The sequence below is a fragment of the Piliocolobus tephrosceles genome, chromosome 5 (genome assembly GCF_002776525.5).
Source record: "Piliocolobus tephrosceles isolate RC106 chromosome 5, ASM277652v3, whole genome shotgun sequence".
In the NCBI taxonomy this organism is placed as follows: domain Eukaryota; kingdom Metazoa; phylum Chordata; class Mammalia; order Primates; family Cercopithecidae; genus Piliocolobus; species Piliocolobus tephrosceles.
In genome coordinates, this window is record NC_045438.1 from 88,697,991 (window position 1) to 88,717,606 (window position 19,616).

A 19,616-nucleotide genomic window follows, 5' to 3' on the forward strand; every position below is an offset into this window, starting at 1 on the left:
AGAAGAAAAAGAAATGAACAAAGCCTGCAAGAAGTATGGGATTATGTAAAAAGACCAAATCTACGTCTGATTGGGGTGCCTGAAAGTGAGGGGGAAAATGGAACCAAATTGGAAAACACTCTTCAGGATATCATCCAGGAGAACTTCCCCAACCTAGCAGGGCAGGCCAACATTCAAATTCAGGAAATACAGAGAACGCCACAAAGATACTCCTCCAGAAGAGCAACTCCAAGACACATAATTGCCAGATTCACCAAAGTTGAAATGAAGGAAAAAATCTTAAGGGCAGCCAGAGAGAAAGGTCGGGTTACCCACAAAGGGAAGCCCATCAGACTGACAGCAGATCTCTCAGCAGAAACTCTACAAGCCAGAAGAGAGTGGGGGCCAATATTCAACGTTCTTAAAGAAAAGAATTTTAAACCCAGAATTTCATGTCCAGCCAAACTAAATTTCATAAGTGAAGGAGAAATAAAATCCTTTACAGATAAGCAGATGCTTAGAGATTTTGTCACCACCAGGCCTGCCTTACAAGAGACCCTGAAGGAAGCCCTAAACATGGAAAGGAACAACCGGTACCAGCCATTGCAATAACATGCCAAAATGTAAAGACCATCGAGCCTAGGAAGAAACTGCATCAACTAATGAGCAAAATAACCAGTTAATATCATAATGGCAGGATCAAGTTCACACATAACAATATTAACCTTAAATGTAAATGGACTAAATGCTCCAATTAAAAGACACAGACTGGCAAACTGGATAAAGAGTCAAGACCCATCAGTCTGCTGTCTTCAGGAGACCCATCTCACATGCAGAGACATACATAGGCTCAAAATAAAGGGATGGAGGAAGATCTACCAAGCAAATGGAGAACAAAAAAAAGCAGGGGTTGCAATCCTAGTCTCTGATAAAACAGACTTTAAACCATCAAAGATCAAAAGAGACAAAGAAGGCCATTACATAATGGTAAAGGGATCAATCCAACAGGAAGAGCTAACTATCCTAAATATATATGCACCCAATACAGGAGCACCCAGATTCATAAAGCAAGTCCTTAGAGACTTACAAAGAGACTTAGACTCCCATACAATAATAATGGGAGACTTCAACACTCCAGTGTCAACATTAGACAGATCAACGAGATAGAAAGTTAACAAGGATATCCAGGAATTGAACTCATCTCTGCACCAAGCGGACCTAATAGACATCTATAGAACTCTCCACCCCAAGTCAACAGAATATACATTCTTCTCAGCACCACATCACACTTATTCCAAAATTGACCACATAATTGGAAGTAAAGCACTCCTCAGCAAATGTCAAATAACAGAAATTATAACAAACTGTCTCTCAGACCACAGTGCAATCAAACTAGAACTCAGGACTAAGAAACTCAATCAAAACCGCTCAACTACATTGAAACTGAACAACCTGCTCCTGAATGACTACTGGGTACATAACGAAATGAAAGCAGAAATAAAGATGTTCTTTGAAACCAATGAGAACAAAGATACAACATACCAGAATCTCTGGGACACATTTAAAGCAGTATGTAGAGGGAAATTTATAGCACTAAGTGCCCACAAGAGAAAGCAGGAAAGATCTAAAATTGACACTCTAACATCACAATTAAAAGAACTAGAGAGGCAAGAGCAAACACATTCAAAAGCTAGCAGAAGGCAAGAAATAACTAAGATCAGAGCAGAACTGAAGGAGATAGAGACACAAAAAACCCTCCAAAAAATCAATGAATCCAGGAGTTGGTTTTTTGAAAAGATCAACAAAATTGACAGACTCCTAGCAAGACTAATAAAGAAGAAAAGAGAGAGGAATCAAATAGACGCAATAAAAAATGATAAAGGGGATATCACCACCGACCCCACAGAAATACAAACTACCATCAGAGAATACTATAAACACCTCTACGCAAATCAACTAGAAAATCTAGAAGAAATGGATAATTTCCTGGACACGTACACTCTTCCAAGACTAAACCAGGAAGAAGTTGAATCCCTGAATAGACCAATAGCAGCCTCTGAAATTGAGGCAACAATTAATAGCCTGCCCACCAAAAAAAGCCCAGGACCAGATGGATTCACAGCTGAATTCTACCAGAGGTACAAGGAGGAGCTGGTACCATTCCTTCTGAAACTATTCCAATCAATAGAAAAAGAGGGAATCCTCCCTAACTCATTTTATGAGGCCAGCATCATCCTGATACCAAAGCCTGGCAGAGACACAACAAAAAAAGAGAATTTTAGACCAATCTCCCTGATGAACATCGATGCAAAAATCCTCAATAAAATACTGGCAAACCGGATCCAGCAGCACATCAAAAAGCTTATCCACCAGGATCAAGTGGGCTTCATCCCTGGGATGCAAGGCTGGTTCAACATTCGCAAATCAATAAACGTAATCCAGCATATAAACAGAACCAAAGACAAGAACCACATGATTATCTCAATAGATGCAGAAAAGGCTTTTGACAAAATTCAACAGCCTTTCATGCTAAGAACGCTCAATAAATTCGGTATTGATGGAACGTACCTCAAAATAATAAGAGCTATTTATGACAAACCCACAGCCAATATCATACTGAATGGGCAAAAACTGGAAAAATTCCCTTTGAAAACTGGCACAAGACAGGGATGCCCTCTCTCACCACTCCTATTCAACATAGTGTTGGAAGTTCTGGCTAGGGCAATCAGGCAAGAGAAAGAAATCAAGGGTATTCAGTTAGGAAAAGAAGAAGTCAAATTGTCCCTGTTTGCAGATGACATGATTGTGTATTTAGAAAACCCCATTGTCTCAGCCCAAAATCTTCTTAAGCTGATAAGAAACTTCAGCAAAGTCTCAGGATACAAAATTAATGTGCAAAAATCACAAGCATTCTTATACACCAGTAACAGACAAGCAGAGCGCCAAATCAGGAATGAACTTCCATTCACAATTGCTTCAAAGAGAATAAAATACCTAGGAATCCAACTTACAAGGGATGTAAAGGACCTCTTCAAGGAGAACTACAAACCACTGCTCAGTGAAATCAAAGAGGACACAAACAAATGGAAGAACATACCATGCTCATGGATAGGCAGAATCAATATTGTGAAAATGGCCATACTGCCCAAGGTAATTTATAGATTCAATGCCATCCCCATCAAGCTACCAATGAGTTTCTTCACAGAATTGGAAAAAACTGCTTTAAAGTTCATATGGAACCAAAAAAGAGCCCGCATTGCCAAGACAATCCTAAGTCAAAAGGACAAAGCCGGAGGCGTCACGCTACCTGACTTCAAACTATACTACAAGGCTACAGTAACCAAAACAGCATGGTACTGGTACCAAAACAGAGATATAGACCAATGGAACAGAACGGAGCCTTCAGAAATAATGCCACACATCTACAACCATCTGATCTTTGACAAACCTGAGAAAAACAAGAAATGGGGAAAGGATTCCCTATTTAATAAATGGTGCTGGGAAAATTGGCTAGCCATAAGTAGAAAGCTGAAACTGGATCCTTTCCTTACTCCTTATACGAAGATTAATTCAAGATGGATTAGAGACTTAAATGTTAGACCTAATACCATAAAAACCCTAGAAGAAAATCTAGGTAGTACCATTCAGGACATAGGCATGGGCAAGGACTTCATGTCTAAAACACCAAAAGCAACGGCAGCAAAAGCCAAAATTGACAAATGGGATCTAATTAAACTCAAGAGCTTCTGCACAGCAAAAGAAACTACCATCAGAGTGAACAGGCAACTTACAGAATGGGAGAAAATTTTTGCAATCTACTCATCTGACAAAGGGCTAATTTCCAGAATCTACAAAGAACTCAAACAAATATACAAGAAAAAAACAAACAACCCCATCAAAAAGTGGGCAAAGGATATGAACAGACATTTCTCAAAAGAAGACATTCATACAGCCAACAGACACATGAAAAAATGCTCACCATCACTCGCCATCAGAGAAATGCAAATCAAAACCACAATGAGATACCATCTCACACCAGTTAGAATGGCAATCATTAAAAAATCAGGAAACAACAGGTGTTGGAGAGGATGTGGAGAAATAGGAACACTTTTACACTGTTGGTGGGATTGTAAACTAGTTCAACCATTATGGAAAACAGTATGGCAATTCCTCAAGGATCTAGAACTAGATGTACCATATGACCCAGCCATCCCACTACTGGTATATACCCAAAGGATTATAAATTATTCTACTACAAAGACACATGCACACGTATGTTTATTGCAGCACTATTCACAATAGCAAAGACTTGGAATCAACCCAAATGTCCATCTGTGACAGACTGGATTAAGAAAATGTGGCACATATACACCATGGAATACTATGCAGCCATAAAAAAGGATGAGTTTGTGTCCTTTGTAGGGACATGGATGCAGCTGGAAACCATCATTCTTAGCAAACTATCACAAGAAGAGAAAACCAAACACCGCATGTTCTCACTCATAGGTGGGAACTGAACAATGAGTTCACTTGGACTCAGGAAGGGGAACATCACACACTGGGGCCTATCATGGGGAGGGGGGAGTGGGGAGGGATTGCATTGGGGAGTTATACCTGATATAAATGATGAATTGATGGGTGCTGACGAGTTGATGGGTGCAGCACACCAACATGGCACAGGTATACATATGTAACAAACCTGCACGTTATGCACATGTACCCTAGAACTTAAAGTATAATAAATAAAAAAAAAAAAACAAAAACAAAAACTAAAAAAAACCATTCTCTTATTTTTTAATGTCCATAGAATTGATTTCTCCTTTCACTCCGAACATTGGAAATTTGTGCCATCTTATTTTTCCTTGCTCAATCTGGCTGGGGGGTTATCCATTTTGTGATCTTTTCCAAAAAATGGCTTTTGGTTTAATTGATTTTATCTATTATTTGTCATTTTCTCTTTCATTGATTTGTACTCTTATCTTTATTACCTCCTTCTTTCTGCTCATGTTGAATTCAATTTGTTCTTTTTCTAGTGCCTTAAGGTTGAAACTCAAATAAATATTTTTAGATCTTTCTTCATTCCTAAGCATTTTAATGCTATAAACTTGCCTCTAATCAGTGCTTTGCCTGCAATCCACAAATTGTGATATGTGGGATTTTCATTATTATTTAGTTCAAATAAATTCCCAATATTCCTTATGAGAAAATTAGACCCATGGGTTATTTAGAATGTGTTAATTATTAGATATTTGGAGATTTCTATTTATCTATCTGTTACTGATTTTTAGTAAAATTCCACTGTGGTAAGAGAACATAATATGTATGATTATAATCCTTTAAAATTTATTGAGAGTAGCTTCATGGCTTAGTATCAGTCAGTACGGTCAATTCTGGTGAATGTTCCACGCACACTTGAAGAAAGTATTCCACCAGTGTTGGGTGGACTATTTTATAAATGTCAATTAGCTCAAATTGGTCTGCAGGGCTACTTTTTTTTTTTTTTTTTTTTTTTTGAGACAGTCTTGCTCTGTCGCCCAGGCTGGAGTGCAATGGCGCTATGTCTGCTCACTGCAAGCTCCGCCTCCCGGGTTCAAGCCATTCTCCTGCCTCAGATTCCCGAGTAACTGGGGCTACAGGCACCCGCCACCACGCCCGGCTAACTTTTTTTTTTTTTTTTTTTTTTTTTGTATTTTTAGTAGAGACGGGGTTTCACCGTGTTAGCCAGGATGGTCTCCATCTGCTAACCTCGTGATCCGCCTGGCTGGCTCGGCCTCCCAAAGTGCTGGGATTACAAGCATGAGTCACCGCGCCCGGCCTATAGGGCTATTTCAAGTCACCTATACCCTTACAGGTTTCCTGTCTACTTGTCCTATTTATTACACAGAGAAAAGTTCTGAAATCCTGAAGTATAATTGTGGATTTGCCTATTTCTCCTTTTAATGCTATTAGGTTTTGCTTCATCCTATTTTGAAGCTCTGTTCTTAGATATATAAACACGTAGAATTGTTCCATGCTCTCAATGAATTTTTCATTATGAAATGTGCCTGTTTATTGCTATTAATATTCCTTATTGTAAAACCTACTTTGATATTAATATTGCCACTCCAACTCTATCAGATTATATTGAAGTATAATTAAAATACAACAAAATTCATCAATTTTAAGTGTACAAATTGATGAGTTTTGAGAAATACATGCAGTTGCATAATCATTACCGTCATGATATAAAACATTTCCATCTCTCCAAAAAGTTTCCTTCTACCCCTTTGCAGTCCCCTCCCTCAATGCCACCGTCACCTGACTCGGCACTTGATATGTTTTCGGTTTCTATAGTTTTGATTTTTCTGAATGTCACATAAATGCAATCAAAATAATAAGTAGATTTTTTTGATTGAGCTTCTTTCCTTTCACCTAATGCATTTGAGATTCATGAATGGTATTAGTTTGTTTCTTGTTATTGCTAAGTAGTATTCCATTATGTGGATATACCATGTCTTGTTTATTCATTTGCTAGTAGAATAATATTTGGCTTTCCTCCAGTCTGGGACCATTATATTAAGCTGCTATAAAACTAGAGTAGAATTTTTTTTTTTTTTTAATAGAATTGCCTTTTTATTTCCCTCGTAAATAGGATAAAACTAGTATTTGAGACAATGGTGCTCTTAAGCTGTCTCTCTTTAGTCATTAAGCTTCCAATTAGTGCTAGAATCATTCTCAACAGTCAGGAAATCATGACTGCATACTGAACACTGGACCAGGTGAAAGAGAGGAATATATAACAAAATCTTGAGATCGATAGGTATCGATACATGGCTTCAAGGCTGAGCAGAAGCCTCCAGAAGCCGGGGGAAAAATGTCAGGAAAGTTCACAAATATAGTTTTGATCTTCATGCTACTGTGAGAATTAAAAAAAAAAAGTTGAACATAAATAACAACCTTTAAAAATGTCAACACGTGAAACTATTAACCAACTCCACATCCCTGTTTAGAAATTCCTGCTTACTATTCAAATATACACTTGACATTCAATTGACGGACGTTCCAACACTATATTTAACTGGCAGAATTACTTTTAAAGGGTACAAAAGGTTTTCCTTATGCACTCAAATGATTACTGTCGAAGGTAACCTGGGACTCGATTAATGGCTTTGTTAATTATTCTCCCTTCAGCAGACCTCAGTATCCCTTTAAGACTAAAGTGGCTAGAATTACCTGCCCACCCGGGCTCCCAGTTGTAACTGAGACAAACGGAGGAGCCTGAGGAGCTGAAGACGCACAGGTAACGGTCGCGGATGGCCGGCAGGATCTGACATTTAAAATCGCCCTGCTCATCTGGGCCTGGGCGCCTTTGACAGGCGGGCGTGTCAGCGATAGTGTGGGGGAGAAGGGGCTGGGCTTCTCCAGGCAGCGCGCGACGACGCCCTTGCCTTGGCCTTCACCGAGTAGAACCCGAGAAGCCCACTTGCCCGGCTTGGCCAACGCCCCCACAGCCCAGGGCGCCCCCAGAAGTCGGCGGGCAAGTGTGCGCGGTGCGCGCTCCCAGTGTGTGCCGGGTGCGGAGCCAGCAGCGGAGGGGCGGCCTGGAGCCCAGCGGAGAGCTGCTGGCTGGGTGGGTGTCGGCCTCCTTGCCTCCCGGCCTCCCCGCCTCCTTTTTCTCCCCTCCCGTTTGCCGGGGATGCCTGCACGAGGCGCCCCCTCGCCTTTAAGCTTCCAGCCCCGGGGGGCGGTGTGTGTGAGTAGCTGGGAGGGGGCAGCGATGCACTCCGCCGAGGGCTCGTCCGGGTTTGTCCGCCGCCGTCACCTGACTCGTCGGAGCCACAGCTGAGGTGGGGGCGGGGATGGGGACGCAGCTTGGAGCGCAAGAGAGACGCGGCGGCGCTTGCAGAAGAGGCGGCGGCGGGCGGGTACTGGCTTCTGGGGCCAGGGGCGGCGGGTGCCGGGACCGCGGAGCTGAGGAGCGGGGCCCGGCCAGGGCTGGAGACTTTGCGCCCAGGGGAACCGGGTCTGCGCGCGGTCGCACACACCCACCGGCGCGGCTTCCCTCAGCTGCCCGGGCTCTGCTCATCCTGCGGCGGGCGGCGCCGCTCAGGGGCGGGGTGAGTACCCGCGGCCGTACTCGGCCCCCTCTCCGCGCCAGGGCCGCGCGGGGATCCACAGAGGATAATCCCAGGGTGCGGAGAAGGGCAGCGGCTGGGTGACAGCTCCGCGGAGCGCTCCAGGGCGGGCGGGGGGGCTGGGCTGCGCTGTCAGCCCGGCTCCGCTCCAAATCCAGGAAGGGTGAGGCGCCCCAAGACTCCGGCGCCTCCGCAGCGCTCCCGGGCGGCCCCTGCGGCAGGGATTTGGAGACCGGGGGGAAAGGGCCTGGGCTATGGGCCTCGGCGAGGCTTTGCAGCCGGCGGGGAAGGAAGGGGAGGCGAGGGCATAACATGGCGCAATGCTAGGATAATCTCCTTCGCGACTGAGGGAGGACGAGCCCTTTGCTGCAGCAGCGCGAGGAGGAGGAGGGAGGCAGCCAGGGGTTGGGTAGCCGATGCATTCCCCGAAGCCTGCAGGCTGCTAGGAGGAAAGTCCGCGAAGGTGGGAGGTGGGCACCGGTGGGTGCGGCGCCCAGGGAATAACCGGGACGCACGTCGTGGCTAGCGCAGCACCCGCGTGTCAGGTTGCGGGGAAAGTGCTGATTGACACGGGGGTCACCAGGGGGCGAGTCTGGCCCTATGTGGGGGTTGGGGGAGAATAGGGACGATGTCACGATGCTGAGACTGGAGCCCACGCTGGGGTTCCGTGACGGCCCTACTCACGGCCAAGACTCCCTGGACCGCATCGCAGAAGCGGGGCTTGGCGCGTTGCTGGCTCCAAGAGGTGGTGCCAGGGTGGGGATGGAGGAGGAGAGAGCCGCCGCGCGGCTGGAGGAGGCAAGGCCTGGGTGCTTGGAGGGGAGGGTCTGCGAATTAAAGCCGGACCGTCTCCCCTTGTTTCCTGCAGAAGAGGAGGCGGTAGACGCGACCAGAGAAGATGTCGGGCCAAACGCTCACGGATCGGATCGCCGCCGCTCAGTACAGTGTGACAGGCTCTGCTGTAGCGAGAGCGGTCTGCAAAGCCACTACTCATGAAGTGATGGGCCCCAAGAAAAAGCACCTGGACTGTAAGCATCTCTTTATATAAGAGGGACATGCGCACAGCAGAGTCGCCTGGGATGCTGGTGGTGCGGCCTGCGCTCTTGGTCGATAATGCTGCGGCCTCTGATATTCCCAGCCAGGTTGCCCCTGAGCTGAAATTCTCCAGCTGTGGAGGTGTTCCCTTGGGTTAGTCCTGAAACCTTGTCTTGTGAGCCATTTTTTCCTCTTGTTTACCTCCAAGGTCTTGGTGAAGGGGGAAAAATACACACACACACACACACACACACACATTATGTGTGTGTATATATGTACACACACACACATTATGCGTGTGTGTATATGTACACACACAGATCGTACACTCTGAATTAGATGTTTTTTACCTTTTTTTCTTTCTCCACCCACCCTCCCTTCTCCAAATTACAGGAAATTAGAGGTTGCACAGTCAAAAAAAAAAAAAAAAAAAAAAAAAAAAAAAAAAAAAAAGATGAATTTGTGGAAGGTCAAACTTGTCACCCTAGTTCTTTCCTAAATACATTTCAGATAGTTCTAAGATAGTATAATCTTTTTCAGTGTTGCTCCTGAGGATTTTTTGTGAGTGTGTGTGTGTGTGTGTGTGTGTATGTTACCATGCCAAACAAAGAAATTCAAGGTACTGAATGAGGAAATTGGACTTAATAGCTATGGCAATTTCATTTTACACATCCTGGTATACTTTGTCCCATTCTCAGAAAATGCTGGGTGAGATGACTATGCTATGGTCACAAAATGGATGTACTTCCCCAGCATCTGAGATGGTGCAATTTTAGATGAAAACATTTAATTCTTAATATTGTTTTTGTAACTAGTTATTTGATGGAAAAGGCTTTATTCTACTCTGGAATCTATACATTTCTGAAATACCTTAACAGTAAATCTTTTGTCATTGAAGGATAAACAGAGGCACTTAGAAAAGAAAAAGGCTTTCACCTGCTTTGGGTGGTGAGACTCCTCATAAGTCAGGCTATATGAGTGTATGTTCGGCAGTTGCTATTTAGTTCTCTTGACCTGCTTAGGATCTTCTGTTCTATTGTGATGTTTTTGGTGAAGGTCAGTGTTGGCATGAGAGACACAAGTATGGCCATAACCATTTCCTCAGCTGGCTTCCTTTGCCCATCTTCTGGGTTTTTTTGGCCTCGGGTCTTTTCCCTACTATCTCCTTTGTGCAGCTGAGAAAATGGTACCAGTGTCAGAATTCACTCTCGCCGTATTATCTGCATAAGCCAAGCTCGGTGAAGCTTACAACTGGACGTTGTAAGAGTTGTCTAGCCTTGTGAACCTGTTGTCTCATAGAATTGAATAATTTTGTTTCTAGAAGCTGATCTAAGGAGGAAGTACCATTATACCTTTCCCAAGGGAATGTTTAACAAAATTTGTTGATTACAGCATTATATGTTATATATGCAGTACAAGATGAAAGAGGCCACCAGGGCCAGGGCACCTAACAGAAGTGGAAATTGTAAATTTATGGCCAGCTCACTTTGCTGCAGCATGCTGAATCATTTGGCCATTTTCCCATCAGTTTCCCCAGCTCTAGGAGGATGATTCATGTCTTAAAGGTGTATATCAGTCTAGAAAATCCTCATAATAAAAAGGTATAGGTTATGAATTTGCTACATGCTGATCTATAATGAAAATGATAAATCAATATACTGATATATTTCAGAGAACATTCACAGGTTTGAACAGTTCATTAAAACATCATTCAGATAAAGACCGACTTCTCCAGATCTAAATATTTAGTCACATTAGTATTTTAGTGGAAAAGTCTTTCGAAAATTTTGAAGGTAGGAGGTTTTCCAATATGATTTCTAAGATGTGGAAAATAGGGGGAAGAGATTCCATGTTACAAAAGAAAGCAGCTGAAATAGGAACTGGTGTTGAATTATTAATATGAATGGTCATAAGAGCTGAACATTTATTGAGCAGTTACTATATAGCATGCACTGAGCTTTATATTATTAATCTTTCACCACTTAATGGGTTCAGGGAGGGTAATTAACTTTCATGGCTTATATTTTTTTTTCTTTGTGTGATGGAGTCTCGCTCTGTTGCCCAGGCTGGAGTGCAGTGGTGCATTGTCGGCCCACTCCAGCCTCCTGGGTTCGAGTAATTCTACTGCCTCAGCCTCCTGAGTCGCTGGGACTTACAGGCGTGCACCACCACACCTGGCTAATTCCTGTGTGTTTTTTTAGTAGAGATGGGGTTTCTTCATGTTGGCCAGGCTGGTCTTGAACTCCTTCCCTCAGGTTATACACCCACCTTGGCCTCCCAAAGTGCTGGGATTACAGGAGTGAGCCACCACTTCCCCTGGCCAAACTTTCATAACTTTTAACCAGTGCACTTAACTGCCATCTGTAGTTCAGTAATATACTCTATTGAGAGAGGAGAGAAAATGAACCATATTAACCTAAATGGTCTAATCTCAAAACACTCACCTTGCTTGGATAGCTTTCTGTGGAATTGAGCATGAAAATCTGCATACAAAAAAAAAAAAAAGAAAATCTGCATACATATTGCAGTCTTTATAATATGCATGAAAAATTTTAATTCTGTCATGAAAAATTTGAATGAAAAAATTTTAATTCTGTTGCATAAAAAAATGACCAAAAACCAAGCACTGAGGAGTATTGGTTAGTGGTTTTTCTTTTTAATGTTTTGCTTTTCTAGTAAGTCATAAAATAAAACATCTTCTACTTAAAACCAAGTTTTGGGTGGAATTTGGAGACATAGGTATCACACTATTAATATGTACTATTCTAAGAAAAGATGATATGGAAAACCTGAATATATATGTTATATGCATTATTAAGAGGACATCTTTGCTCAGAATTCTTTGTGAAGTTCCTTTAAAAAAACAGTAAACTACCTCAGTAATTTATTCACAGGTTTTCAGTAAACACCAGTTATAAAAGTGAATTGTTATTAAAACGTGCAAACACATAATTAAGTTTCTCTATAGGCACTGAAGCATTCTCAAGTAGTTGGTGTTTTAGTTTTGAAAATATTAAATACTGGTTTGGAGGAAAAGAGCACAAAATGTAGAGTTTGGGGGTTTGAAACAAAAACAATTCTAATTTATTATTAGTTTGGTTTGTGTATAACTTTTTAGTTTGGAGTTTAGATTGGAAAGTCATAAAAATAGATTTATGGTTCTGTCATTTTTTTAGAGATATTTGATTAATTGGGCTCAAAATCCTTATGAAATATGAATTTAATATTAAGGTATTGGTTTAAATGATAAATTCTTTTCTCTTTAGGTTGATAGGCCAAGAAAACTATTGTTATTAATTATGGTGACTTATAAAATGATTCTTAAAGATATGTGATTTATACACTTGAAGAAATGACTTGTTAACATCTGAGGGCAGAATTATATATGGTGAAAAGGTCGAGATGAAGAAGCTCTGTACATTTATTCCCAGATTTTTTTTCTTTTTTCAGTGGCAGCACTTAACAATCTAAGTAAAGATTATATGTTTTATGGTACTTTTGGATTATGTAAAACTTTCATTCCATACTCTTCTATAATAATGTTGCCCTTTGTACGTGAAAATTAAATACCTAACTAATATTGGTTTGACATTAACTTTTCTGGGTCCACCTGTACATCCTCGCCTCCTTTCCCTTGTAACTTGTTGTACCTATTTGCTAGCATATAAAACATCCAGGACTCAATGAGTACTTACCTTCTTAGTTACATCTGTTTGACACTTTAGTGTTGTTTGTTTTTTCTATTTTGTATGTGATGCCCTAAAGGATAACCCAATTCAAATAATAAAGTAAAAAGATCAGGTAGTAATAGGAACCCAGTGCGTACCTGGTATTGTGTCAAGGCTGAACAATAAAATAGAGTTGGTCCAAAGTCACATCTGCAGGGGTAAATTTGGAAAGCTTTGCAGCCCTGCTATGTGATTTATTTCAGTTAATAGTGCTTATGAATGATTTCTATATATGCCACATTGTTAAAGTATCTTATTTATGATTATCAGAATTCAAACCTAGACATTACTGTTAACATCAAAACAAACCTTATGAAAAGCCAATTTGGTTTTCAGTAATCCTATTTTTTCCGTATTAAACACTTGAAGCTATTTAGTAATGAGCTTATCCCACATGAAAAGTAAGTGCTTCACATTCTGAATCTGATGTTTGAGAGATACTGGAATTTTACTAACGATTCTGTTCCTCCTAAATTACAAAAAAGAAAAAGATTATGTTTCTTATAAGACTATCTGGTAAAGGTAGTAGGAGATATGGACTGACTTTTGATTGAAGACAAATACTGGCACATCAACACAAATTCCTGCTGCTTTAATTTTATTCATAAAAAGATATTCTGCAAAAAATAAATTTTGTGAGTTAAAAATAGAATGAAAATTTAAAGCTGAAAGTGAGTTTGCTTTGCATAAATGTGCTTAGTAAACCTGAAATATATTTTAATTAATAGAAATTCTGTTAGCATACTAATTCAGCAAACACATATATTTATATTTGTGATAATTTAGTAGGGCTTTCTATAAGTGCTGAAAGATCCAAAGAGTAAGCAAAGTTTACTGAATAAAATTAAGTAGAACAATGTGTAAAAGATTACTGAACACTAGAGTAACTTTGAATTGGAGAAGTATACTAACTTGCTGTAAATGTATTTTAATTTGATTCTAGTTGTTCTCATTCAACCATTCGTTTTTTAAAAAACAAAACAAAACAAAACACACCCTCTCATTTTTCTGTACCAAAACATAATCTGTTCCTTCTTCTTGATTTTACTAGAAGACCCAGCCCAAGGGTAAAGAAATGGGGGAGATGCACTTCTGAAAAGCATTTAATATGATTATAATTCATACCATACATGTCTAATGGGCTCAATGTGTGTGATTCTGTGACATTCTCGAAGATGCTTAGTGTCCTAGGAGGGGAGAGAAGAGATCATGTGATCAGGGTGGGCAGGAGCAGAGGAAGCAGAGTGATCAAGAGTCTTAGGTAATAGGAGGGAGCATGCTTTAAAAATGACACAAAAATAATTAAACAGACTTTATAGCAGCTAGTGGAACAATAGGGATTTTTTTCCAGATCTTTTTACTTTCTCATTTTCAAAATAATCTTTTTTTAATGGTATAATGTTAAATATATTTGGGTCACTTTTTTTTTTTTTTTTTTTTTTTGAGACAGAGTCTCACTCTGTGGCCCAGGCTGGAGTGCAGTGGCCGGATCTCAGCTCACTGCAGGCTCTGCCTCCCGGGTTTACGCCATTCTCCTGCCTCAGCCTCCCGAGTAGCTGGGATTACAGGTGCCAGCCACCTCGCCCGGCTAGTTTTTGTATTTTTAGTAGAGATGGGGTTTCACAGTGTTAGCCAGGATGGTCTCGATCTCCTGACCTTGTGATCCGCCCGTCTCGGCCTCCCAAAGTGCTGGGATTACAGGCTTGAGCCACCGCACCCGGCCTTTTTTCACTTTTTGCAGTCAGTGTGGTTAGCTGATACTTTCTTAGAATAAAATTGGTAACAATTTGATTTTTAAAAGTTGTTTTAGTGATTTAAAATGTTGATATGGAAAAAATATTGAAAATTATATAGATAGTAGGCAAATTCATCTCCTAATTGCAATATTAGCTTGTAGCATTTTAGATTAAAATCTAAATTTCTTGATAGATTGCCACATTAATTGTAATGTTTAATAAATGGTGGCTGAAGATTTATTTGTAATTTAATTTGTGCGCTTAGGTGCCATGGACCTCTCTTTTAGCTTTTCACAAATCAATATCCTTTAAATACTTTACCTCCTCTCTTCAATTGACTGATGCTGGGATAGGGTGTTCTTCAGAGCTTATCTTGGTAAAGAAGGTCAGAAGTGACATATAACCCTATTCCCTAGGGGCCGAGGATGTTTTCCTTGCAGAGTTGTATTTTAAGTGACTCAACTCCTGAGCCAGCATCTACTAAGAGAACCTTCAAACATAATCATAGTGCATTTAAATAATTTGAAAAATCAAATTCCTTGCCATTAAAAAATTTATCCTTAGTTTCATTTCTTTTACAATGTTTTCTCTTTTTAGAAAAATGTATTGTATATTTATGAAGGAGAATGTTGGCTATGTTTTTTCTTAAGCATTTACGTAATGTGGGAGTTGCCCTATTTTTTTCTTTCTCACCATGGGAAGATTGGTTGAATGGCATACCCCTGTGTCAATTGCACAATGACTTGTGAGTAAGAAATGACGACTCTTCCTTGAAACAATTGGGTGAAAGCACAAACCAGAGAGAATTGTACCCTGAAGCCTAGTCTTTCTGTAGCTGTTTTTCTGCTGTCTCTCCCTTTGTTCCAGATGTGTGAAGATCCTCCTCTCCCTTGTGTACAAAAGCCTTCTTTATTATTCATTTTTAAGGAGGATCTAGCATTTTCTTTTTTTTTAATTTTTTTATTATACTTTAAGTTCTAGGGTACATGTGCATAACGTGCAGGTTTGTTACATATGTATACTTGTGCCATGTTGGTGTGCTGCACCCATCAACTCATCAGCACTCATCAATTCATCATTTATATCATGTATAACTCCCCAATGCAATCGCTCCCCCCTCCCCCCTCCCCATGATAGGCCCCAGTGTGTGATGTTCCCATTCCCGAGTGCAAGTGATCTCATTGTTCAGTTCCCACCTATGAGTGAGAACATGCGGTGTTTGGTTTTCTCTTCTTGTGATAGTTTGCTAAGAATGATGGTTTCCAGCTGCATCCATGTCCCTACAAAGGACGCAAGCTCATCCTTTTTTATGGCTGCATAGTATTCCATGGTGTATATGTGCCACATTTTCTTAATCCAGTCTGTCACAGATGGACATGTGGGTTGATTCCAAGTCTTTGCTATTGTGAATAGTGCCGCAATAAACATACATGTGCATGTGTCTTTGTAGTAGAATAATTTATAATCCTTTGGGTATATACCCAGTAGTGGGATGGCTGGGTCATATGGTACATCTAGTTCTAGATCCTTGAGGAATTGCCATACTGTTTTCCATAATGGTTGAACTAGTTTACAATCCCACCAACAGTGTAAAAGTGTTCCTATTTCTCCACATCCTCTCCAACACCTGTTGTTTCCTGATTTTTTAGTGATTGCCATTCTAACTGGTGTGAGATGGTGTCTCATTGTGGTTTTGATTTGCATTTCTCTGATGGCGAGTGATGATGAGCATTTTTTCATGTGTCTGTTGGCTGTATGAATGTCTTCTTTTGAGAAATGTCTGTTCATATCCTTTCCCCACTTTTTGATGGGGTTGTTTGTTTTTATCTTGTATATTTGTTTGAGTTCTTTGTAGATTCTGGATATTAGCCCTTTGTCAGATGAGTAGATTGCAAAAATTTTCTCCCATTCTGTAAGTTGCCTGTTCACTCTGATGGTAGTTTCTTTTGCTGTGCAGAAGCTCTTTAGTTTAATGAGATCCCATTTGTCAATTTTGGCTTTTGCTGCCGTTGCTTTTGGTGTTTTAGACATGAAGTAGGTTTTCTTCTAGGGTTTTTATGGTATTAGGTCTAACATTTAAGTCTCTAATCCATCTTGAATTAATCTTCGTATAAGGAGTAAGGAAAGGATCCAGTTTCAGCTTTCTACTTATGGCTAGCCAATTTTCCCAGCACCATTTATTAAATAGGGAATCCTTTCCCCATTTCTTGTTTCTCTCAGGTTTGTCAAAGATCAGATGGCTGTAGATGTGTGGTATTATTTCTGAGGGCTCCGTTCTGTTCCATTGGTCTATATCTCTGTTTTGGTACCAGTACCAAGCTGTTTTGGTTACTGTAGCCTTGTAGTATAGTTTGAAGTCAGGTAGCGTGACGCCTCCAGCTTTGTCCTTTTGACTTAGGATTGTCTTGGCAATGCGGGCTCTTTTTTGGTTCCATATGAACTTTAAAGCAGTTTTTTCCAATTCTGTGAAGAAACTCATTGGTAGCTTGATGGGGATGGCATTGAATCTATAAATAACCTTAGGCAGTATGGCCATTTTCACGATATTGATTCTTCCTATCCATGAGCATGGTATGTTCTTCCATTTGTTTGTGTCCTCTTTGATTTCACTGAGCAGTGGTTTGTAGTTCTCCTTGAAGAGGTCCTTTACATCCCTTGTAAGTTGGATTCCTAGGTATTTTATTCTCTTTGAAGCAATTGTGAATGGAAGTTCATTCCTGATTTGGCGCTCTGCTTGTCTGTTACTGGTGTATAAGAATGCTTGTGATTTTTGCACATTAATTTTGTATCCTGAGACTTTGCTGAAGTTGCTTATCAGCTTAAGAAGATTTTGGGCTGAGACGATGGGGTTTTCTAAATACACAATCATGTCATCTGCAAACAGGGACAATTTGACTTCCTCTTTTCCTAACTGAATACCCTTGATTTCTTTCTCTTGCCTGATTGCCCTAGCCAGAACTTCCAACACTATGTTGAATAGGAGTGGTGAGAGAGGGCATCCCTGTCTTGTGCCAGTTTTCAAAGGGAATTTTTCCAGTTTTTGCCCATTCAGTATGATATTAGCTGTGGGTTTGTCATAAATAGCTCTTATTATTTTGAGGTACGTTCCATCAATACCGAATTTATTGAGCGTTTTTAGCATGAAGGGCTGTTGAATTTTGTCAAAAGCCTTTTCTGCATCTATTGAGATAATCATGTGGTTCTTGTCTTTGGTTCTGTTGATATGCTGGATTACGTTGATTGATTTGCGAATGTTGAACCAGCCTTGCATCCCAGGGATGAAGCCCACTTGATCATGGTGGATAAGCTTTTTGATGTGCTGCTGAATCCGGTTTGCCAGTATTTTATTGAGGATTTTTGCATCGATGTTCATCAGGGAGATTGGTCTAAAATTCTCTTTTTTTGTTGTGTCTCTGCCAGGCTTTGGTATCAGGATGATGCTGGCCTCATAAAATGAGTTAGGGAGGATTCCCTCTTTTTCTATTGATTGGAATAGTTTCAGAAGGAATGGTACCAGCTCCTCCTTGTACCTCTGGTAGAATTCAGCTGTGAATCCATCTGGTCCTGGGCTTTTTTGGTGGGTAGGCTATTAATTGTTGCCTCAATTTCAGAGCCTGCTATTGGTCTATTCAGGGATTCAACTTCTTCCTGGTTTAGTCTTGGGAGAGTGTAAGTGTCCAGGAAATTATCCATTTCTTCTAGATTTTAGTTGATTTGCGTAGAGGTGTTTATAGTATTCTCTGATGGTAGTTTGTATTTCTGTGGGGTCGGTGGTGATATCCCCTTTATCATTTTTTATTGCGTCTATTTGATTCCTCTCTCTTTTCTTCTTTATTAGCCTTGCTAGCGGTCTGTCAATTTTGTTGATCTTTTCAAAAAACCAACTCCTGGATTCATTGATTTTTTGGAGGGTTTTTTGTGTCTCTATCTCCTTCAGTTCTGCTCTGATCTTAGTTATTTCTTGCCTTCTGCTAGCTTTTGAATGTGTTTGCTCTTGCCTCTCTAGTTCGTTTAATTGTGATGTTAGAGTGTCAATTTTAGATCTTTCCTGCTTTCTCTTGTGGGCACTTAGTGCTATAAATTTCCCTCTACACACTGCTTTAAATGTGTCCCAGAGATTCTGGTATGTTGTATCTTTGTTCTCATTGGATTCAAAGAACATCTTTATTTCTGCTTTCATTTCGTTATGTACCCAGTAGTCATTCAGGAGCAGGTTGTTCAGTTTCCATGTAGTTGAGCGGTTTTGATTGAATTTCTTAGTCCTGAGTTCTAGTTTGATTGCACTGTGGTCAGAGAGACAGTTTGTTATAATTTCTGTTCTTTTACATTTGCTGCGGAGTGCTTTACTTCCAATTATGTGGTCAATTTTGGAATAAGTGTGATGTGGTGCTGAGAAGAATGTATATTCTGTTGACTTGGGGTGGAGAGTTCTATAGATGTCTATTAGGTCCGCTTGGTGCAGAGATGAGTTCAATTCCTGGATATCCTTGTTAACTTTCTGTCTCGTTGATCTGTCTAATGTTGACAGTGGAGTGTTGAAGTCTCCCATTATTATTGTATGGGAGTCTAAGTCTCTTTGTAAGTCTCTAAGGACTTGCTTTATGAATCTGGGTGCTCCTGTATTGGGTGCATATATATTTAGGATAGTTAGCTCTTCCTGTTGAATTGATCCCTTTACCATTATGTAATGGCCTTCTTGTCTCTTTTGATCTTTGATGGTATAAAGTCTGTTTTATCAGAGACTAGGATTGCAACCCCTGCTTTTTTTGTTCTCCATTTGCTTGGTAGATCTTCCTCCATCCCTTTATTTTGAGCCTATGTATGTCTCTGCATGTGAGATGGGTCTCCTGAATACAGCAGACTGATGGGTCTTGACTCTTTATCCAGTTTGCCAGTCTGTGTCTTTTAATTGGAGCATTTAGTCCATTTACATTTAAGGTTAATATTGTTATGTGTGAACTTGATCCTGCCATTATGATATTAACTGGTTATTTTGCTCATTAGTTGATGCAGTTTCTTCCTAG

General features: G+C 40.6%; 1 protein-coding gene and 1 long non-coding RNA gene across 51 annotated transcripts in view; one reads left to right on the top strand and one right to left on the bottom strand.

The window, feature by feature from the left end:
* LOC111538037 overlaps positions 1 to 7,472 on the bottom strand; it is a 22,729-nt gene extending 15,257 nt beyond the window's left edge. The window contains exon 1 of the long non-coding RNA XR_002730190.1: positions 7,192 to 7,472. This is a non-coding gene — a long non-coding RNA (uncharacterized LOC111538037). The remainder of the gene's footprint in view (positions 1 to 7,191) is intronic.
* Positions 7,473 to 7,507: 35 nt separating this feature from the next.
* SNAP91 (synaptosome associated protein 91) overlaps positions 7,508 to 19,616 on the top strand; it is a 167,276-nt gene continuing 155,167 nt past the window's right edge. For 14 of the 50 annotated variants that reach the window (XR_004228955.1, XM_031935617.1, XM_031935582.1 and 11 more), the window contains exons 1-2: positions 7,826 to 8,075; positions 8,962 to 9,121. Coding sequence is in view for 43 of the 50 variants with exons in the window: in XM_031935582.1 (XP_031791442.1) it covers positions 8,992 to 9,121 (130 nt within the window). In the remaining 7 variants the exon portion in view is untranslated. Of the gene's footprint in view, positions 8,680 to 8,961; positions 9,122 to 19,616 lie in introns of all 50 variants that reach the window. The other 36 variants (XM_031935620.1, XM_031935585.1, XM_031935594.1 and 33 more) reach the window with 13 other exon arrangements.